General features: G+C 41.0%; 1 protein-coding gene and 1 long non-coding RNA gene across 5 annotated transcripts in view; one reads left to right on the plus strand and one right to left on the minus strand.

Moving 5' to 3' along the window:
* PIGN (phosphatidylinositol glycan anchor biosynthesis class N) overlaps positions 1–23,381 on the minus strand; it is a 637,819-nt gene that overhangs the window by 266,737 nt on the left and 347,701 nt on the right. For all 4 annotated transcript variants that reach the window (XM_073630904.1, XM_073630905.1, XM_073630902.1 and 1 more), the window contains one exon: positions 16,890–17,072. In XM_073630904.1, coding sequence (XP_073487005.1) covers positions 16,890–17,072 — 183 coding nt within the window. The remainder of the gene's footprint in view (positions 1–16,889; positions 17,073–23,381) is intronic.
* On the plus strand, positions 66–20,773 carry LOC141144839 (uncharacterized). The gene is made up of 2 exons (XR_012244471.1): positions 66–181; positions 20,435–20,773. It is a non-coding gene; the product is annotated as an uncharacterized lncRNA (long non-coding RNA).

Consider the following 23,381-nt stretch of genomic DNA (forward strand, 5'->3'; position numbering starts at 1 on the left):
TTACTTTTTAATATCTTGATATACAACATAGGGTCTGGGATTAAAAGTACCATTTCTGTCTTTGCAGATGACATCAAGCTATGCAGTGGGATAACGTCCTTACAGGATGTCTCCAATTTACACGCTGACCTCAATGCACTGTCTAATTGGGCAACTAAGTGGCAAATGAGGTTTAATGTTGGTAAGTGTAAAGTTATGCACTTGGGGGCTAAGAATATGCATGCATCATACAAACTAGGGGGGGGGGTACAACTGGGGGAATCCAAAGTGGAGAAGGATCTGGGGGTTTTGGTAGATCATAAGCTTAATAACAGCATGCAATGCCAAGCTGTGGTTTCCAAAGCGAGCAAAGTCCTTTCTTGTATTAAGAGAGGTATGGACTCCAGAGAGCGAGATATTCTTTTGCCCTGTTCAAATCATTAGTAATCTGGAATATGCGATTCAATTGTGGGCACCACTTCTCAAAATGGATACCGGGGAACTGGAGAAAGTGCAGAGAAGGGCAACTAAACTGATAAGAGGCATGGAGGAGCTCAGCTATGAGGAAAGATTAGAGGAACTGAATTTATTCTCTCTTGTGAGGAGATTAAGGTGGGATATGATCAACATGTACAAATACATAAGTGGTCCATATAGTGAACTTGTGTTGAGTTATTCACTTTAAGGTCATCACAGCAGACAAGGGGGTACGCTTTACGTCTAGAGGAAAAAAAGATCTCCAATTACGGAAAGGTTTCTTCACAGTAAGAACTGTGAAAATGTGGAATAGACTCCCTCCAGAGGTGGTTCTGGCCAGCTCAGTAGATTGCTTTAAAAAAGGCCTGGATTCTTTACTAAATTTACATAATATAACTGGCTACTGACATTTACAGGTAAAGTTAATCCAGGGAAAATACGATTGCCTCTCGGGGCTCAGGAAGGAATTTTTTCCCCTGTTGTAGCAAATTGGAGCATGCTTTGCTGGGGTTTTTCGCTTTCCTCTGGATCAACTGTGGGTGAAGGATTGTGTATATGGGATTGTATTTTATTTATTTTTTTTGGTTGAACTAGATGGATTTGTGCCTTTTTTCAACCTAACTAAGTAACTATGTAAACATAATGCAAACTATTTTCTTTCTCTCGCAAAGCAATGTCCACATTGACAGCTCTCTCAGGATTGTCTTCCTGAGTCCCAGGCCAAAAAAAACCCCTTGCTTCAGTCCTTCCTTATTTATACCACCTGCTGGTGGTCATTAGTGGACTGCAAAATCTGGTCCGGAACCAACAATGCCAAGGTGGCCCGGATTCTACCTTAGTTTCCTGTATGAATGCATGCGAGGTGATACATAGCGTCCATCAATCATCTCGTCTTTCATAATGTCAAAGGTGATTTCACCCGACATGTGAGGTATTGCTGAGAACATCAGAGTGAGTGCAATCATTCTAGTATCAGAGTTCATGTTTAACTCTAAACTGGTAACCTGTAAAAGCTTTTAAAGCATCACCTATGGAGATTTTTATGTACTGTAATTTGTTGCCATTTCACAGGTGGGCAAAATTTTGTTTTCCAGGGCCTCTGCTCTCAGCAAATATATAATGTTTGGGAGTTCTAAGTAAAAAAAAAATTTTAGATTTTTACATATGTGAAAAATGTCAAAATTGCCCTGGGCAGCAGGTGGTTAATAGCAACAGCGTATTTAGATGTGGTTTGTAGCTTGGTATTTACAGTGTGTGAAAAATTAATATCCAGTTGAGAGCCTCTTGTTTACATAAATTATTGTTAAAAAAAACTAGACAATATAATTTATAACATAATTAGGTTACTTAGAGAATAAAGTAGTTATTTACATGTATTACAATCTGCACACAACACATTGCAGTAAGTTGTCACTTGTTATCTGTAAACGTGCAGGACTCACCCTTTGAAACACACAGGATAAATAACAAATGGATGCAATTTACTTATGGCTTGGCAATTCTCCATTATAAATGACAGCAAACAATCCAGAAATAGCAACCCCTCATGATAATATAGCATCTATTTAATTGGAACATGTAAATCAGTTCAAATACCTATACATTTGGGAAAAAAATATCCCATAAACAAACTGAATTTATGTAGGAATACTCAAAATATGTTGGTGGTATATAAATGTGTAAAGATTTTTCTTTGTTTAAATGCTACTAATTTGGTATTGCTAATTTTTTTTAACGTTACTAATTTGGAACTATTTTGTCCTTACTAAGTCTGTCAGTAATGGTCAAGCTTTCCAAGAAAAAGAAAACTAAATAAAGTGCTCAACTTCTTTCCGGCTGCAATTTTGACCAAAACTGCAGCATTATCAAATATGTTACTGTTATCCACTTCAATACTAGGCACCCTCACCCTTTTACCTTCCTGCCCAAGCCAATTTTCAGATTTCAGCACTGTCACACTTTGAATGACAATTGTGCGGTCATGCAACGCTGTACCCAAATGAGAATGTTATTTATTTTTTTTTTTTAGACAGATAGAGCTTTCCTTTGGTGGTATTTCATCACCACTGGGTGAATGAAAATTTTGAAAGTGGAAGGGTCTTAATCCCTTTGGACATGTTTTGGGAGTATCTCACCAAAACTGATTTTTTTTTTTTTTGAATGTGAGAATGCCCAAAAATTTGACTTGTATCTTAGCGTAAACTTTTTGGAAAAATCAGTAGGCCAATCACACAAGCAGGAAATGACATTTCTGTGGTGAATTTCGTACACCATCTGTGTACAAAACACCTCCAGGTTGCTGTATTGCATTGAATTTTACAGAAAATTACAGAGCTGCAGATTGAAAATGAAAACTAATTTTTAATTAACACTATATTACAATATGGCTTGAGTCACAATTTTAAATGTTATATATATATATATGTACACATATATATTTATCGGCGCATAACACGCACTTTTTTCCCCTTAAAATCAGGGGAAAATCGTGGGTGCGTGTTATACGCCGATCCCCGCCGATCTCCGCTGATTGTAAGCGGAGCGATCGCGGCCGACATACACATAGCCGAGTGTACTCGGCTCTGCTCACAGTCTCACCCAGTCCCGCCATTGGACCTGTGTTATGTCCATCATAGGGCGGGACTGAGCGTGACTGTAAGCGGCGTCGAGAAGAGCCGAGTACACTCGACTATGTGTATCTCGGCTCCGCCCAGTCCCTGTGATCTCGGCGGAGCTCGCTCCGCTGAGTCCCTGCAATCTCGGCGGCGCCATATTTAAAACTGTCCAAGCCTGTAATGGACACTGGGGGCAAGGCTGCAATGGACACTAGGGCAAGGCTGCAATGACAAGATTGCAATGACCACTGGGGCAAGGCTGCACTGGGGCAAAGCGGCAATGACAAGGCTGCAATGACCAGTGGGGCAAGGCTGCACTGGGGCAAAGCTGCAATGACCATTGGGGCAAGGCTGCACTGGGGCAAAGCTGCACTGACAAGGCTGCAATGACAAGGCTGAAATGACAAGGATGAAATGACCACTGGGGCAAGGCTGCACTGGGGCAAAGCTGCACTAACAAGGCTGCAATGGACACTGGGGCAAGGCTGCACTGGGGCAAGGCTGCACTGACACTGACAAGGCTGCAATGAAACTGACAAGGCTGCAGATGGACACCAATAAGGCTGCATTGATGGGCATTTCAATGTAAGTTTTTTTTTCCTTAAACTTCCCTCCTAAAAGTTTTTTCCCTTAAAATTCCCTCCTAAACTTGGGGTGCATGTTATATGCCGATAAATACGGTGTATATATATATATATATATATATATATTTTTTTTTTTTTTTTTTTTAAATGATATATAAAATGTACCCTTTAATGTAAAGTGCAGTATCCATAACAATATAATGAAAAAATCAACCAGCGCTAATCACATGAGATTGAACTAAAACAGCTAATACTGAGGATAAAACTTATCAAATCCAGCAAATACAATTCATAAAAAGCAGTACAGCGCATAAAAATGAATTAATCATTTGAAGCAATATTGTGTTATAAAAAGTACATAAAAAAGAAGAATTTCTGATAATAATCCAACAGTGCAAGTGACATCCACACAAGATGAGTGACTGTAGTGTGATAAACCTCCACTGACAGTAACACTAGACGCTGAGGTGGACCCCTGAGTGAATCAGTCAGGTCAATAACAGCCTTTCCCACAGAAGGGAAAATAAACAGGAGCAGGTACACTGTGGCCGGTCAACTTTCAATCTTAGTGGAGCTCACAAGGATCACATGTAATAAAATAAAGAACATCTAGTGCTCTCTGTATTGTGCATAAAAGTTTTAATGTATAAAAAGTAGAACACTTACAAACGAAGCACTGTACCCCAGTGCGAAGGATAAAAGCTTAGTAGGATGATCCACGGAGATCAGCGAGCGAGCTGCGGGTGACGTCACGATCCAAGTCACGTGATAATTCCGTACGCGTTACGTCCCTTGTGATGGGCGGGACTTCTTCAGCGGCGACGGCAAGACGTGGTCCACCCTCTATAAGTATAGCTCAGCTGATCGAAACAGCCAATAGGCTGTAATGTGTGTATAATACCATGGTAACCGAAAAACAGAAACGAAGGCAACAGTTCTTATAGCAGAACAGCAGAGGGGTCAATTTTAGCGATGATGTATAACCAAAACTAAGCCCATATTTGCTTTAAAGATGTAGTGTTACTAAATGTAACTAATATAAATATGACCACCATCCTAATGTGATGTCAAATTTATGGAATCACCCGTGTGCTCGCTCGATTCCGCGGAACATCCTAATACATCGCATAATAGTACTGAATCAAAATTCATAATCTTATTCAAAATATAAAACTCAAGTAAATTATCGGTCAGATATAAAACAGTTAACGTCAAACTCGACGTTCAAGCCTCTAGGTAAAAGGACCTTGGTTTCGTGAATCCAATGGGATTCTCTGCGACTAAGCTGACGAAGGAAATTTCCTCCCCTCCAATGTCTATTGACCTTTTCAATACCCCAGAATTTTAATCCTGTGGGATTTTGACCATGTACTAGTTTGAAATGCTTGGAAACATTATGAGTTTTTAATCCTTTTTTAATGTTATTGACATGTTCACCTAGACGTACATGGAGGGGCCTGGAAGTCCTTCCGATGTATTGGAGGCCACATCCACACTCCAACATGTAGACGACCCCAACTGTCGTGCAGGTGATCAATTGGTCAATTTTATATTCCTTGCCAGTAGAAGTGGCAATAAACTGTTTTCGTTTTTTATTATTGCATTTAGAATGCCTGCAGGCTGTGCAGCGTCCGCAGGCATAGAAACCTGAGAGGAAGGAGAACAGTCTATTGTCTGTTTGTGTAGGGCGATCTACCACTTCAGGTGTTAGACGGTCCCTTAAGAACGGGGCTTTCTTGTAAATGAAAGATGGACGTGGTGGCAGCAGGGGACCCAGCACACGATCTTGTTTAAGGATTGACCAGTTTTTCGCCACCATCTTTTCAAACTGTTTGTATTGAACATTGTAGTTGAGTATCATTTTAAAGTTGGGGGCATTAATACTGGTATCCCTAACTTTATTGGAAACCAATTCAGACCTGTCCATAGCTAAAACATGTTCCATATCCTTCTTTAGGACTAATTTATCATAACCCTTTTCATGGAATTTAGAGGTGAGTAACATAGATTGAGTGATAAAATCACTATCATCAGTGCAATTTCGTCTGAGTCTCACAAATTGTCCCTTGGGAATATTGCATAGCCTTGATTTGTGATGGCAGCTCTCTAATGGGATAAAAGAATTACGATCCGTGGGTTTTAGATAATTACACAATCCAAACTTATCGTTATCTTTACGTATCTCTAAATCTAGGAAGACAATTTTTTCTTCGCCAAAGTTCCAGGCGAGCTGGATGTTTTTGGTATTAGCATCAAGAGTTTGCACAAACGTAGATAAACTGGATTGATCACCCTCCCAGATCATTATCAGGTCGTCTATGTACCGTTTGTAACAAACTAATTCTGGAGGGCGGTGCTTGAACACCACATCTTCCTCCCAGTGGGCCATGAACAGGTTGGCCACACTGGGAGCAAAACGGGCGCCCATCGCAACCTCCCTCTTCTGCAGATAAAATTGACGATTAAACCAAAAATAATTCTTGGCTAGACAGAAACGCAAACACTTTAACAAAAAGTTCTTATGTCTCGTTGAAAGGTCAGAAAACTTGGATAAAGCCCATTGAACCGAGGATAGAGCATCCTCATGTCCAATAATAGTGTATAGGGACCCTACGTCCGCTGTCACTAGGATGCATGGGGAGGAACATCTAATGGATTCAATGATTTGAATAATATGTTTCGTGTCTTTTAGAAACGCTTCACTGTAATCTCCTGCCCCCTCTCCTTCCTCTCTCTCCTTTCTTTTTCTGGGGTGGCCTTTTGTTTGTGGGGATGGTAGCGGTTGATGTTTCCACCATTCCATTTGGTTGGGTTGGTGCATCAGTAAGAGAGGTAAAGGCAAACGCAATGGCCCCCCAGGAACCCCTACAAGAAACAATCCCTATTACTCGTATCATCAACAAACTTATGAATCACCTCGGAGATGGGAAAATCATAGGCAGGATTATTATGATGATTGCTCTAATAATTATGGAATAAGAGATATTCCTCAATTTTCACGTGGGGAACCTTTGCCCTTGTCTAATAGATTTACCCCGATACAACATCATAATTCTAATGAGGGAGGGGATTTTTCGGGGGCCAAGAGCTGGCCGGGGAGGGGAGCACTGATGCACCAACCCAACCAAATGGAATGGTGGAAACATCAACTGCTACCATCCCCACAAACAAAAGGCCACCCCAGAAAAAGAAAAGAGAGAGAGGAAGGAGAGGGGGCAGGGGATTACAAAAAGAAAAAGCCCCATTAGGTTCTGGTATTTATAATTTAAGCAGTTGCCCCTTGACTGAAAATGAAATGAGGGTCCACGATAGAGGGCTCAAATTTGCTCCCGTTCAAAATATGAATACATTTCAAACTTATGTGAGTATTCACAAATTTGTCAGGAACCTTAACATGAAAAAATATTTTTTGTCAAATCCCATTAGACCCCCTGTTACTGTAAAAGGCTCACATTCCGGTTTAAGGAATAAATCCACTTTCAATCCTTTGAACCACGACAACAAGTACCTTGAAGTGTTCAAAAACATGTTATTCAATGATCTGGACAGGATGAAAGTAAGAAAGGTAATGGACCCTCAGTTTATCAGGCAGGGCATGAAATCCCTTGAGGCCAGAAATGACATCATAATACGCCCAGCAGATAAAGGTGGTGGTCTGGTTATTTTAGATAAATCCAAGTATCTGACAGAATTAAATAGACTGTTAGATGATCCAGACACCTATCAAATTCTCAATAGGGACCCTATGCTGGTGTATAAAGATGAGTTACACTGGTTAATAGAGGAAGGGAAGACACATGGGATTCTGACAAAGAAGGAGGCGTCCTATTTGGACCCATTATTTTGCAGAACTCCAATTATTTATTGCCTTCCAAAAATCCATAAGGATAGTGTTAACCCCCCTGGAAGGCCCATTGTTAATGGCATTGATTCCATTTCCTCCAGGGTGGGTCAATACATCGATCACTTCCTTCAACCACTAGTGAATAAAACGGAAGCGTTTCTAAAAGACACGAAACATATTATTCAAATCATTGAATCCATTAGATGTTCCTCCCCATGCATCCTAGTGACAGCGGACGTAGGGTCCCTATACACTATTATTGGACATGAGGATGCTCTATCCTCGGTTCAATGGGCTTTATCCAAGTTTTCTGACCTTTCAACGAGACATAAGAACTTTTTGTTAAAGTGTTTGCGTTTCTGTCTAGCCAAGAATTATTTTTGGTTTAATCGTCAATTTTATCTGCAGAAGAGGGGGGTTGGCCCGTTTTGCTCCCAGTGTGGCCAACCTGTTCATGGCCCACTGGGAGGAAGATGTGGTGTTCAAGCACCGCCCTCCAGAATTAGTTTGTTACAAACGGTACATAGACGACCTGATAATGATCTGGGATGGTGATCAATCCAGTTTATCTACGTTTGTGCAAACTCTTGATGCTAATACCAAAAACATCCAGCTCACCTGGAACTTTAGCGAAGAAGAAATTGTCTTCCTAGATTTAGAGATACGTAAGGATAACGATAAGTTTGGATTGTGTAATTATCTAAAACCCAAGGATCGTAATTCTTTTATCCCATTAGAGAGCTGCCATCACAAATCATGGCTATGCAATATTCCCAAGGGACAATTTGTGAGACTCAGACAAAATTGCACTGATGATAGTGATTTTATCACTCAATCTATGTTACTCACCTCTAAATTCCATGAAAAGGGTTATGATAAATTATTCCTAAAGAAGGATATGGAACATGTTTTAGCTAAGAACAGGTCTGAATTGGTTTCCAATAAAGTTAGGGATACCAGTATTAACGCCCCCAACTTTAAAATGATACTCAACTACAATGTTCAATACAAACAGTTTGAAAAGATGGGCGCGAAAAACTGGTCAATCCTTAAACAAGATCGTGTGCTGGGTCCCCTGCTGCCACCACATCCGTCTTTCATTTACAAGAAAGCCCCGTCCTTAAGGGACCGTCTAGCACCTGAAGTGGTAGATCGCCCTACACAAACAGACAATAGACTGTTCTCCTTCCTCTCAGGTTTCTATGCCTGCGGACGCTGCACAGCCTGCAGGCATTCTAAATGCAATAATAAAAAACGAAAACAGTTTATTGCCACTTCTACTGGCAAGGAATATAAAATTGACCAATTGATCACCTGCACGACAGTTGGGGTCGTCTACATGTTGGAGTGTGGATGTGGCCTCCAATACATCGGAAGGACTTCCAGGCCCCTCCATGTACGTCTAGGTGAACATGTCAATAACATTAAAAAAGGATTAAAAACTCATAATGTTTCCAAGCATTTCAAACTAGTACATGGTCAAAATCCCACAGGATTAAAATTCTGGGGTATTGAAAAGGTCAATAGACATTGGAGGGGAGGAAATTTCCTTCGTCAGCTTAGTCGCAGAGAATCCCATTGGATTCACGAAACCAAGGTCTTTTTACCTAGAGGCTTGAACGTCGAGTTTGACGTTAACTGTTTTATATCTGACCGATAATTTACTTGAGTTTTATATTTTGAATAAGATTATGAATTTTGATTCAGTACTATTATGTGATGTATTAGGATGTTCCGCGGAATCGAGCGAGCACACGGGTGATTCCATAAATTTGACATCACATTAGGATGGTGGTCATATTTATATTAGTTACATTTAGTAACACTACATCTTTAAAGCAAATATGGGCTTAGTTTTGGTTATACATCATTGCTAAAATTGACCCCTCTGCTGTTCTGCTATAAGAACTGTTGCCTTCGTTTCTGTTTTTCGGTTACCATGGTATTATACACACATTACAGCCTATTGGCTGTTTCGATCAGCTGAGCTATACTTATAGAGGGTGGACCACGTCTTGCCGTCGCCGCTGAAGAAGTCCCGCCCATCACAAGGGACGTAACGCGTACGGAATTATCACGTGACTTGGATCGTGACATCACCCGCAGCTCACTCGCTGATCTCCGTGGATCATCCTACTAAGCTTTTATCCTTCGCACTGGGGTACAGTGCTTCGTTTGTAAGTGTTCTACTTTTTATACATTAAAACTTTTATGCACAATACAGAGAGCACTAGATGTTCTTTATTTTATTACATGTGATCCTTGTGAGCTCCACTAAGATTGAAAGTTGACACAGTGTACCTGCTCCTGTTTATTTTCCCTTCTGTGGCAAAGGCTGTTATTGACTGACTGATTCACTCAGGGGTCCACCTGCTGAGGTGAGCGGCTAGTGTTACTGTCGGTGGAGGTTTATCACACTACAGTCACTCATCTTGTGTGGATGTCACTCGCACTGTTGGATTATTATCAGAAATTCTTCTTTTTTATGGACTATTTATAACACAATATTGCTTCAAATGATTAATTAATTAATTTTTATGCGCTGTACTGCTTTTTATGAATAGTATCCATAACAACCAGAATCCTATATTTCTGTAAACAAAATTCTGATTGGTTGCTATAGATTACAACTCTGTTAATGCAACATTTGCTCTTTGAGCGGTCTGCTCTTCCACAGGTTCGGTAAACCCAATCCGTATAAAAAGAGCTTTTTGGAAATTGCAATGAAATATTAGGAAATCAATAGTTCTCAAATTAATTATATAGGTTAACTTGTCATATCAGAGCTCATAAGCCATAAAGAAAAAAAATAAAAGTACAAGAAATTAGAAGAGTTGGACAGTAACAATGCACAGGGGTTCCTGGAGAAAATCGTGCGAATGCTGAATAGCATCTCCCTATCTGCTAGCTGCCTGTCCCCTGAACACACTGTAAAAAACATCTCCTCACTATCTGCTAGCTACCTGTGTGAGAGAACCCTTCAAACAAGCCTTAATAAATCCACAACAGTACATGCCATCGAAACAGCAACTTCATCGTATGAGACACACAGCCTTTGTGAACGCATCGGTATAAATTTGATGTTGATAAACTTAAAAATGTGGGCATGTCAGCGATTTTAAAAAGAAGTTGGCTGTGCTTTTCGCTGGGAAATGTGAACAATTTTATACATCAAAACTTCCCCATCATATTGCCCATCAAAACGGCCCCCATCAAATTTGCCCAATTAAAACTGCCCCATCATATTGCCCCCATCAAAACTGCCCCCATCATATTGCCCCCATCAAAACTGCCCCCATCATATTGCCCCATTAATAATACCCCTATCAAACTGTCCCCATCAAAATTGCCCCAGTCATAACTGCCCCGTCAAAACTGCCCCCATCAAAACTGCCCCCATCAAAATTGCCCCCATCAAAACTGCCCCATCATATTGCCCCCATCAAAACGGCCCCCATCAAGTGATTTTTCACACATTTTTTGGCATTGTCCACAAATCCAGCAATACTGGAGTGAGGTGCTTGACGTGGTAAATAGGGTTGCATCCATTGCACTGCCCCTTGCAATGGAAATCTGTCTTTTGGGACTGATCGAAACGCACATACCAACGATAGCGAAACGTACACTGGTTGGGTTATTACTCTTTTATGCCCGGAAATCCATTGCCCTGCAATGGAAGAAAGCCGCCCCCCCTTCATTGACGCAGTGGAAAAGCCTGGTAAATAATAGTCTTCCCCTTTATAAAGACACTTATTCTAATAGAGGGTGCCCGGCAAAGTACGATAGAGTCTGGCGTGCTTGGCTAGATGAAGAAGACACAGCTGGTTGATGTCTAATGTACCATGCTAAGGGTGATTATTGCAGAATTTTGAGAGTCCGCCAGTATTACTTTGAGGAATAAACATGAAGCCTTTTTTGAAACATGTGAATGTATATTGGTAACGACACACTGTGAGTCAGCCTGTACACAAGACACTTTGCACAAAGTAATACCATGCCATGTGTTGTATATGTCATACTGGATATACACCATAGTTTTTTAGGTTGTATATGTATTGTTTGTCTTGAAAATTCAATAAAAATAATTTTAAAAAAACTGCCCCATCAAAACGCCCCCCATCAAATTTGCCCCATCAAAACTGCCCCATCATATTGCCATCATGAAAACTGCCCCCATCAAAACTGCCCCCACAAAACAGCCCTCATCAAAACTGCCCCATCAAAATTGCCCCTATCAAACTGCCCCCATCAAAATTGCCACCATCAAAACTGCCCCATCAAAACGGCCCCCATCAAAACTTCCCCCATCAAAACGGCCACCGTCAAAACTGCCCCATCATATTGCCATCATCAAAACTGCCCCATCATATTCCTCTATTATAAATCAGTACATGGTGTGTCTGTGCTGTCCCCCGGGCTCTGTAATCAGAGCTAAGATGCTCCAGCCGCCTCCCCCACCGCACATTACTGTGTATAAGAAGCTTTGGTAACCATGGCAACAAAAGCCTGGTTTCCCTAATTAGTGGGAATGCTTCAGAAGTCCCACTATTGTTATTAGTGGGATTGCTTCAGCAGTCCCACTATTGTCATTCATTTTATTTATTCATTTTAATTTTAATTTTATTCCGTACGTTTTTTGGCTCTGTGTAACTTCTACATACTTTCAGCTATTAAAACCATTCAACTTTTAAAATGTTCAGCTCTTTCAGCTAATGATGGGACTTCTTCAATGTTTTTCTACTATTTATACTTTTTAAAATATTAAGCTTTTTAACACTTTTTTTAACATTGAAGTGAATGAGAGCATTCAAAACTTAAAATCTTCCGCTCCCAAAAGTTTCAGCTCCTTCATACAGTACTTTCACCTACAGATGCCAAACAAACTTTAAAATGTTCACAAAATATTCAGCTATCTGGCTTTATCTTTTCAGTTTCATATCTTTTACAGTTTTTGTGAAAAAGCTGTTTACGTTTAGTGATCATTTCAGTTTTGAAGCATGCTCTCATTCACTTCAATATTTAAAAAAAGTGTTAAAAAGCTTACTGTATAAACAGTAGAAAAAAGTTGAAGAAGTCCCATCATTAGCTGAAAGAGCTGAATATTTTAAAAGTTGAATGGTTTTAATAGCTGAAAGTATGCAGAAGTTACACAGAGCCAAAAAACGTATGGAATAAAATTAAAATTAAAAAACGAATAACAATAGTGGGACTGCTGAAGCATTCCCACTAATAACCAAAATATGTAGGCTGCCACTGCTGACTTGTCCATATCATGCTAATGCTCTGACTTCAATATTTTTACTGATGCAGACCAAGCAGTAAAGACAAGGACTTCTTACATTTATGTTAAAGCACATCTCTGACAAAAATGAACCTCCCTCCCACGCCTCCCTTCTAACCAATTCTGCAGTTTTTGTTTCTCTTAAATACCTTTTGTAGTGTTATATACTCCACTGTCCTGGTCCCTCACCAGTGCCATTTTTAGGTGCTAGTTTCTGGAGTCAAGCTTTAAAGTGGAAGTAAACTTCCTTTGCTGAATTTTATCTAAAGGTAAGCCTATAATAAGGCTTACCTACAGTAATATTAACACACCTGGTGACAGTCCGCCAGATTTGAGTATGCTTATTCCTTGTGTGCCACAATTTTAGCACAAAACTGAAGACATGTTCACTACAGTATTTATACCACTCTGACAACGATGTATACAGTCATTTAGAATTGGTTTTAGAATAGAATTTTGGTGCACACAATCGGACATTTAGAGAAACCATTGCATAGCACGTTTAATGCTATTTGGTGCAGCTGGTACAACACTACATAGAACTGTAGTGTTCAAAATTTAAAAAAATTGGCTTGAGTTAAAAAAAATAGCAAAAAATAATATAGCATATACAATTGCGACACAAGTCATATTGTAATGAAAATTACCTTTCCTTTTCAATCTGCAGCTCTGTAATCCTCTGTAAAGTGCAATGCAATATGGCTACCTGGAGGTGTTCTGTACACAGATAGTGAACAGAATTTCCTGCATGTGTGATTGACTCACTAATTTTTCCAGAAGTCTACACCAAGATACAAGTCAGATTTTTGTCATCCCCTGCAACAAAAATTTCATTTTTGGTAAGATACTTCCAATAGGAAATAACGTCTAAACGAATTCAGACCCTATAACTTTCCATATTAGAGTCCTGATTCTGCAGCAGCTGGTTGATAATTATGAAACCACTCCCATTAGACTCATTTAGCACAGGGGCACAGAGGAACAAACATGGATTTCTTCAGAATAACAAAAGGTAGGAATCTGCAACAAAGTTTGTTAAAGTCCCTGCAAAGTACATTGATCACCCAGAGGGGAATGTTTTTTTTTCAGCAAAAGTGGAGTTAATTTAAGCATTAACAGCTTCAAAGGTCAGGCTTGCTTGCTTGAAGGAAGAAAGACTCTAGCCTTTGAGGAGTCCAGAATCAATCCCAAGTACTCCGGGTGCTGGGTCGGTAGCAACACCGACTTCTGGAGATTCAACGCCCAGCCAAACTCCTGAAGAATCTGCATGATCGCCACATCCTCCCTTAGTTCTGAGGCAGAAGCTGCTCTCAGGAGAAGGTCATCCAGGTCACCTACGATCGGGATCTCAGCAACGCCAGAATCGGAGCCAGCACCTTGGTGAAGACCCTTGGTGCCGACGCTAAGCCAAAGGGAAGAGCTACAAATTGGTAGTGCTCGTCCCCGACCACAAATCGCAGAAACCTCTGGTGTCTGACGCATATGGGGACATGCAAGTATGCATCCTTGATGTCCAAAGACGCCAGGAAATCCCCCTGATGAAGTGCAGTGACCACGGAACAAACCGATTCCGTCCTGAGCCTCCGAACCTTCACAAAACAATTGAGGGCCTTGAGATCCAAGACCGGACGGATCCCCTTCCTTCTTCGAGATTACAGATTGGAGTGAATCCCTGAAATCTTTCTGATGTTGGTAAAGACACTATCACCCCACGCAGTAGTAAGTCCTGTACTGTCCTAAACAGGGCATCCCGACGAGCCGGAAGAAGACGAAGGTTGCAGAGAAAAAACCTGTCTGGCGGACAAGAAAGAAACAAGCTTGTAGCCTACCAAAACCAGCTTGCAGCTGGTCGGAAAGAAGAGAAGTCCACCGGTCTGCAAACCCCCGAAGGCAACCCCCCACCCGAGAGTCGGGCAGGGGCAAACCTTCATGCGGAAGATGATTTGTTTGCAGGCTTGTTCGGGTTGCGATACCAGGGACGCTTTTGTCCCTCAGCAGGCACCTTGTCGGACTGGGAACGCTTACCCGCTGACACAAGCGGACGAAAAAAACGCTTCTGAGCGGAAAAAGAGGGTTCCTGCCTACGGTGTGGCTCCTTACCCTTTCTGGACTGTGAGAGCAAAGTACTCTTTCCTCCAGTAACATTTTTAATAAGGTCATCCAGGGAGGTGCCAAACAGCCTCCCACCTTGGAAAGGCAACTCCGCCATCACTTTCTTAGATGTCTGGTCCGCAGACCAACACTTGAGCCAAATCAGCTGACACAGCACTACTGCTGATACTGAGGCTCTAGAAAGCAGAGGGGCTGTATCCAGGGCCGCATCAAATATATACTTAAGGCCGTGCACCAACTGGTCTGCCAGTTCCACACAGACTGGGGAAACCTGCTCCTTCCCCCACTTGCGGTGCAACAACTTAGCCCATTCAGTAAGTGTTTGTGACACCAGAGCCGTTGTTAACACCGGCCAAAGCGCCGACACCACCACCGTAAACATGGACAGGGCAATGGCCTCGGCCCTTCTGTCGGCAGGGTCCTTGAAAGAGAGGGACCCTTCCACCGGAATTGTGGTCACCTTATTTAACCTAGATACCAGGGGGTCAACAACCAGAGGAGATGTCCATTTTTTTCAGAAAACTCTCCTCAAAGGGGTAACGCACAGCCATTCGCCTCGGGACTGAAAAGGCATGCTGCGGGCGTTCCCACTCCTTGTAAATAAACATATCAAAATAAGTTAGGTAGGGAAAAACCTTAGAGGTGCGGACCAGCTTGTGGGACCCAAAAGGGACCAACACATCTGCAGATGCCCCAGCCGTATCCTCTATCTGTAAGGTATCCCACACCGCCGTGATAGGTGCCCCCACTAGCGCTTTTTCCTGCACTGAAACGGACGCGGAGGATTCCTCCTCACTGTCCGAAGGGTCATGGTCCGCAACCTCTGAAGCGCCAGAACAGGGGCCGCCTGCTACAGCGGGGCCCGAGTCTGAATCAGAGCTTTCCCGGAAGACGGGGGGGAGCATTTTTTACCCACCTTGTGCCCGCACGCCGCTTCCACCCTGGAAACAAATGACTCCAGGACCGCCAACAGAGCGTCCATGGGCACCGCAGGTGCAGGGGAACTGGTTGCTATCACAGGGGTGTCTGGGGAAGAAGCACCAGCATTCGACACCGTGTCTGACCCACTCTCGCCTGTCACCCAGGACCTAAGGCAAGAGACAAAAAATTCCTACCCTCCTAGCTGCCACAGACTGAGGGGCCCCCACAGGACTCACCACCCTGATCAAGGCATTGTGCTGTGCTGCTGTCCGTTCTCCCCTCTGCCGACATCCAAATCACGAGGTGTTCTGTGTCAGTTTCGTGCTGTTCCTGGCTTAAACAGCCGCCCAGCGCTAGAGAACAGACGCCGTCCCCCGTGGCTACAAGAAAATGGCCACCTCAGACAAAAGCGCCCGAAAACGCTGGGAAAATGGCCGCGACTACAGGAAAATGGCCGCAGTTCCCGCCGCGACCATTCCCCCTGCATGGCAGCAAACGAAGGTAACAAACAAAGGGAAAAAAGGAAGGCACAAAACAAAGGCACAAAACAAAGGCACAAAACAAAGGCACAAAACGAGTTCATGGCCCTAGTTTACATTGCTGCGACTTTTCATGCAACTTGCTGTGACATGTGAAACAGAATGTCACATGACAAGTCAAAACACATTAATTTCAATGGGTACCATCTTAATTGCTGTAAATCAAGTCACAGCGTAAAAAAAAAAAATAGTTCCTGCACTACTTTTCTACATCTTTGCAAATGAGTGCCATAGACTTCAATGTTAAAAATCACAAAAGTCGCAAGGAAATAATTTCTTTGTTTTATCTTTGCGACTTTGGCTGCGACTTGAGGGTTTTGTAAATTCAATAATATGTGTCACACTCTGTACTGTAATGATTTGCCAAAGCCAAAATTGCAAAACATCAAAGTCACATGAAAGTCACATCAAGTTGCAAGCAAGTCGCAATGCAAAGACATACTGGCAGTTGCACGACTTTGGAATTGCAGCAGTGTGAACCAAGCCTTAAACTCTGTAAAAAAAAACAAAAAACATTTTTGTAATATGCTGTTTTACCTCGTCATGGATTACAGTAGTCTGGACTATACTAGTATTTGTTTTCAAGGTTATTAAAATAACATATGAAATCCAGCCAGCGAAGCCCATCACAACACTAATGCCAAGAAAGAATCTGTCATAGGTATGATAATAAGCGAGTCCTTGTAAAGCCAAGTCCATCAGAGTCTTGCAGAGGTCCATCTATGAAGACAAAAGATAAAGCCATTTGTTAGGATGCAACACAAATATTGCTGGAAAAGTACATTTATATCAATAAGCAAGATAATGCACTGCTCCAACTTTGCTTGATATCAACTAGATTAAAATCATGTTTTTTTTAAATCAGAATTACAAAGGTCTGTGAAATGTACTCAAACTTACCAACATTTCAAGACAAGTTGTTTACCTGGCTGCTGCATAACCCCTAGTTTCAATGAATGCTATGATATGAAAGTTTTACCTTTAGTCCTGCACAGTTGTACAGTCTCCTTTCCTCTACTAAAAATGTTTAGTCTAATTTCACTGTACACTTTCAGCTCCTCGGTGTGTGAATTAGAAGCTGCAGCAAGTCAGAGCCCACCTCATTTTATGGCTGGGGGACATGTAGCATCATCTAACCCTTTCCTCTCCAGCCTGACTGTTCCTGGCCTGACCCTTTCGTTTAGGCCCCATTCACATATTGAGGCCGGGTTTACATATGATGCACCCGCGGTTCACAGCATGGGGTCCGGTGCGACCCTGTACACCGATTCAGGTATGAACCAGGTCTGAATTTTTTTAATTCGCCGCTGAATCGAAACCAAAGACGCACAGGACCCTTTTTAAATGTGGACCAAGGCCGCCCCAGAGCTAAGTGAACTGGCTCCATTGAGAGCCGGTCACACTGTCCTGTCACGCAAATTGGATGTGGGGAAACCTGCATCCATATTGCATATGTGTGAACCAGGCCTGATGAAGCTCTAAAATGCTCAACAAAGCAAATCCCATTCATTTCAAAGGCCCCTGTTCCCATCTGAGTGTTCTGTTGCCTGAAGCAAAACACCTGTTCCTCAAAAAAGTACAAACAAAAGTCAGTGTGACAACCTAACTCTAGTCAAGGATTAAGAATATAAATGGTGTGCTATTCCTGTTCAAAGCAAAGTGACTAGATATGGTACAAAAGTAAATATTATAAAAGACTTGGTAAATGCACAACAATGGTACTGAATACAAAGTGCTGTGTCTCAATATAGTGAGCCAGTGATTAATAAAGTGACCAGTGCTTACATAATAAGGATGATTAAGGTGCTTATAAGAAAAATATCAAATGAATATGTGTACACAACCAATAAATCTTTCAAAATTAAATTGGTGTCTGTGTGACTAACAATACAAAAAACACAAAGTTTGTTCCCATAAATATGATGCAATGGGGTTTATTTACTAAAGGCAAATCCAAGAGTGCACTTGGAAGTGCAGTCGCTGTAGATCTGAGGGGGGGCATGCAAGTAAAATAAAAAAACTGCATTTTTGCTTGTACATTATTGGATGATAAAAATCAGCATAGCTTCCCCTCATTTTAGATCTTCCCCTCAGATCTACAGTGACTGCACTTCCAAGTGCTCTCCCAGGTGCATTTGTAGTGTAAAGTGGATTTGCCTTTAGTAAATGCACCCCATAGTATCAAATGGAATCTGTTCAATCTCCTGTGCTGATATATTACACTGAGGGGTTGATTTACTGAGGGCTTACTATCTCCTGTGCTGATATATTACACTGAGGGGTTGATTTACTAAGGGCTAATCCACTTTGCACCAGAAGTACACTTGGAAGTGCAGTCGCTGTAGATCTGAGGGGGTCATGCAAAGAAAATAAAAAAACAGCATTTTTGCTTGTACATGATTGGGTGATAAAAACAGCAGAGCTTCCAATCATTTCAGATCGTCCCCTCAGATCTACAGCAACTGCACTTGTAGTGCAAAGTGGATTTGCCTTTAGTAAATAAACCCCTGAATGTTGCAAGGTGTCTAATACATTTTACTTTAGGATAGTGTTTTGAGATGGGAAGTTCCATATAATAAAATTGGCCTCTTACCGGATACGGTGGATCCCTATGACAGAGATCAAACTCGCTGTGTGAATATAACCACTGGTATAGATGTTACTCTCCCAGCTCTCTCATATCCATATATTTCAGAAGAGTCAAAAATGTTGTCTACTGGGAATGGAGGATCCATTCTCCATCTTCCATTCCCAGTAGACGCCCTTTTTGTGGAAACGCAAGGGATCGGAGTATCCCTGTAACGCCACCTGATCCCTGTAACGCCAGAATAAAATTTCTTACGCTTGAATTTTCAGCCTTGTTTAATACATTTTTTGTGGTTTTACACTATGAGGCTTTTTCTTTCCTTAGTTATTTATGATTTCTAAACCATTGGAATTCTATTCATGCTAAAATACAGATTTAAGGTTGTTTGAATCAATACACCTGAAACATCCAAGCCGATAATGAATGCAATACAGGCGGACTGAAGGTCCACCTGAAGTAATCCAATGCTGTGGTCTTTTGAATCACCGGAGTTCAAGTCTCTTCTGAAGTATATGTATATGAGAGAGCTGGGAGAGTAACATCTGTACCAGTGGTTATTTTAACACAGCAAGTCTGATCTCTGCCATCCACCAAATCCGGAAAGAGGCCAATTTTATTATATGGAACTTCATATCTCAAAATATAGAAAACTATCCTAAAGTGGAATGTAATAGACTCCTTGCAACATTCAGTGTTATATATCAGCACAGGAGATTGTCTGAACAGATTCCATTTGATACACTGTATCATATTTATTTGCACAAACTTTGTGTTTTTGTATTGTTAGTCACACAGACACCAATTTAATTTTGAAAGATTTATTGGTTGTGTACACATATTAATTTGATATTTTTCTTATAAGCACCTTAATCATCAAGTCTTTTAATAATATTTACTTTATTTTTTTTTTTATATATTTAAACACTTGCTGACCAATGTATCCCCTATTTTGTAGACGCTATAACTTTTGCGCAAACCAATCAATATACGCTTATTGCAGTTTTTTTTTACCAAAAATATGTAGAAGAATACATATCAGCCTAAACTGAGAAAAAAAATTGGGGATATTTATTATAGCAAAAAGTACAAAATATTGTGTTTTTTCAAAATTGTCACTCTTTTTTTGTTTATAGCGCAAAAAATAAAAACCGAAGAGATGATCCAATACCACCAAAAGAAAGCTCTGTTTGTGGGGAAAAAAAGGATGTCAATTTTGTTTGGGTACAGCGTCGCACGTGCAATTGTTAGTTAAAACAACGCAGTGCCGTATCGCAAAAAGTGCCCTGGTCATTGAGCAACCAAATCTTCCGGGGCTGAAGTGGTTAAACGGATCTAGTCAAGGATTGCTATGCTATAAAGTAATGTGTAATGCTGACACCTATGATTCCTTTACAAATGTATTACTAGTATAACTCAGTATGAACATCTTGTTGTGCTGTGAGGCTAACCATTATGTATCCCTTTTTGTTTTTCTCTCAACTCTCTGTCCCCGCAGTTGCAGGTCCATCTACTAAACTTCTTCAATAAAAATGTATTGAAACAAAACGAGAAAAAAAAAAAAAGGAGACAAGCTTCTTTTTGGCAGATAGAAGGCATATTGATTGGGTCCCATAGACTTTAATAGGAACACCTGAAAATGTGCACATAAGCGTTTTAAGGGCGTTTTTTGTCGCTTGTTTTCTGCTCAAACAGCAGCTCTCCACCGCTAACCTCCTCCACCTCTCCTCCCCTAGTGCTTTCTATTGGCTAAACAAAAACCCCTGAAGCTGTAAAACGCTTGTAATACGATTTTAAAAACACTCAAATACTATCAAATAAAAATGCCTGAATGTCACTCTGCTTGGATGTGAATGCAGTCTTCTTGGATTTTAGTTCTTTCATACATGAAGGCTCAGAGTCACATAATGGCATTATCTAGGATGGCTGCATGAAAATGAAGTATGCTTAGAACTCCCACCACCTCCAGACTGACATTATCCAATCATAACATTTTGATGTTTGCATAATTCTTCTTAAAAGCCAGCCCACTGCTTGGGTCAGGGCTGAGAGCTCTTGACAGAAGTACCGAGGAAAGGGGTAGTGACATTTTTAGGAAGTTAGGTAGAGAAGCGTAGATGCCCAGTGATTATGCCACTGTGTTTAAAATAAGAGTATGAAATGAAAATGGAAGATTTTATTTTATTTGTGTGTTGACAGTGAGGATGAACCAGGAAAGGCAAGCAAGGTATAACCAAAGTAGACTTCAGCTTTACCTTAAGTTTAAACAGTTTTTAATTATATGTTTTTACAATGATCAGTCAGTAGCAGCAAGCATATTCTGCTGTTATTTTCAGTCATCTGACACTGTAGTCCATTTTTGAGAAACATGCAGTGTAAATTTTATATTTATATACATACATAGTCAACAAGCAGAACCCCACACATCATCGAGCGAGTGCCACAAATGCTGACACGAGATTGGCAATTGACACTACGATAGATGGCGGAAGAAATGAACATGAGCAAAGACACGGTGTGCACCATTGTCCACGAAGATTTGTGTAAGCAGAAGACTCAGACCTGATTACTGCCAGACCTGTTGAATCAAGAAATCACTTAAATAGAAGCTGTCTGACAAAGTGAAGCACACTAAAACATCTAAAAAAGCAACACATCATGCCGTGATCTAAAGAAATTCAAGAACAGATGAGAAACTAATTGCCGTGTATCAGTCTGGAAAGGTTTACAAAGTCATTTAGAAGACTTTGGGACTTCAGCCAAATGGTGAGCGTCATTATCCACAAATGGAGAAAACTTGGAACAGTGGTGAACCTTTAAACGCATTAAACCCAATAGTGTATCTCTTTTTTTTTTTTTTTTGAAAAGAACAAGTTTATTTCAAATAGTAATTCGTACAAGTATGGTACAAAGAGTACAGAGTTTTAAATGAAAAAGAAAAAACCACACATGAGACTGGCAGGATTTAACATTTCCCATCAACAGGTAACTCTTATAGACAGCCTACTGAAATGTACAAGCAATCCCTTCGTCACATTATCTTTGTGTTAAAGTATGCTATTAACAAATGTCTTCCCAGGGGCCATAGCATTAATACCCAGAGTAACGTCTTCTAGCTCATTAAATGATTTGGCTTGGTAACGTTAGAGATTGTGTGGACCGTAGCCATTAATTATTCTGTGCATGTGTTAGTATTATTAAGCCACCTATCCCAGACCTTGTGGTATTTGGAGGGGCACCCCCTATGTCTATAAAGGACTTTCTTATATGGTAATGATGCATTTATTTCTCCGATCCATTCTTGAATGGTAGGAGAAGCAGTCCTCATCCACCTTCTAGCGACTAGTTTTCTGACACAGAATAAAGTTTCGCCAAGGAAGGAAGTTAGATACTTGTCCATGTCAGCATCTGGGAATAGCCCCAGTAGACATGGCCTAGGATTAAGCGAAATTGGGGAGCCCATATGATCATGTAAGAATTTTATGATTTGTGCCCAGTAAATTTGAATGTCTGGGCATGACCATAGTAGATGGAAGAATGAGCACGGGCTACTCGAGCATCTCGGGCAGCTCGGGTTCTGACTTGAAGAGAATTTGGCTATTCTGGATGGTGTGAGGTAGGACCTGTGGATTATGTACAACTGAGTTAGGCGCTCGGATATTTTAGGGGATGTTTTTTTAACGTTTTCTAGTATTTTGTCCCAGTCAGAGATTTCTATGGGGCCCACATCATCTTCCCATCGAATTCTGGCTGTGTCTGTGATTCTTGCTATCGATCTTGTGCGCAGTATAGTGTAAAAAGAAGATATTAATTTGTCTGGGTTCGACCCTGTAACCACATCCACTAGAGGAATCATTTGTGTGTTAGGGAATCCATTTACAAATTGAGTTTGGAGTGCATGCCTCAACTGCACATAGTTAAAAAACATGTGGGAAGGAAGATCAAACTCCTCTTGGAGAGTCTGAAAGTGTCTTATACCGAAAGGTGTAATTACTTGATAATAGTGTATCTCTTTAAGGACGCTTCTAGTGCCTATCCAGTGGCTAGCCGACCAAAATGACTCCAAGAGCACAACGACAACTCATCCAGGAGGTCATAAAAGAACCCAGAACAACATCTAAAAAGGACTGCAGGCCTCACTTTCCTCAGGTAAGGTCAGTGTTCATGTTTCAACAATAAGAAAGAGATTGGGTAAAAATTGTGTCCATGGGAGAGTTCCAAAGCCAAAGCCAGTGTTCATGATTCAACAATAAGAAAGAGATTGGGCAAAAATTGTGTCCATGGGAGAGTTCCAAAGCCAAAGCCAGTGTTGACCAAAAAGAACACAAAGGCTCCTCTCACACTTGCCAAAAAAGGTCGCGAGCTCGCCGCTCATGGTGCTGTGTTTGTTTGTATATGTTTTAATGTGAGTACCTAATGGGCCGTTTTAATTTAATAAATTGAAG

The sequence above is a fragment of the Aquarana catesbeiana genome, linkage group LG05 (genome assembly GCF_042186555.1).
Source record: "Aquarana catesbeiana isolate 2022-GZ linkage group LG05, ASM4218655v1, whole genome shotgun sequence".
NCBI classification, from domain to species: domain Eukaryota; kingdom Metazoa; phylum Chordata; class Amphibia; order Anura; family Ranidae; genus Aquarana; species Aquarana catesbeiana.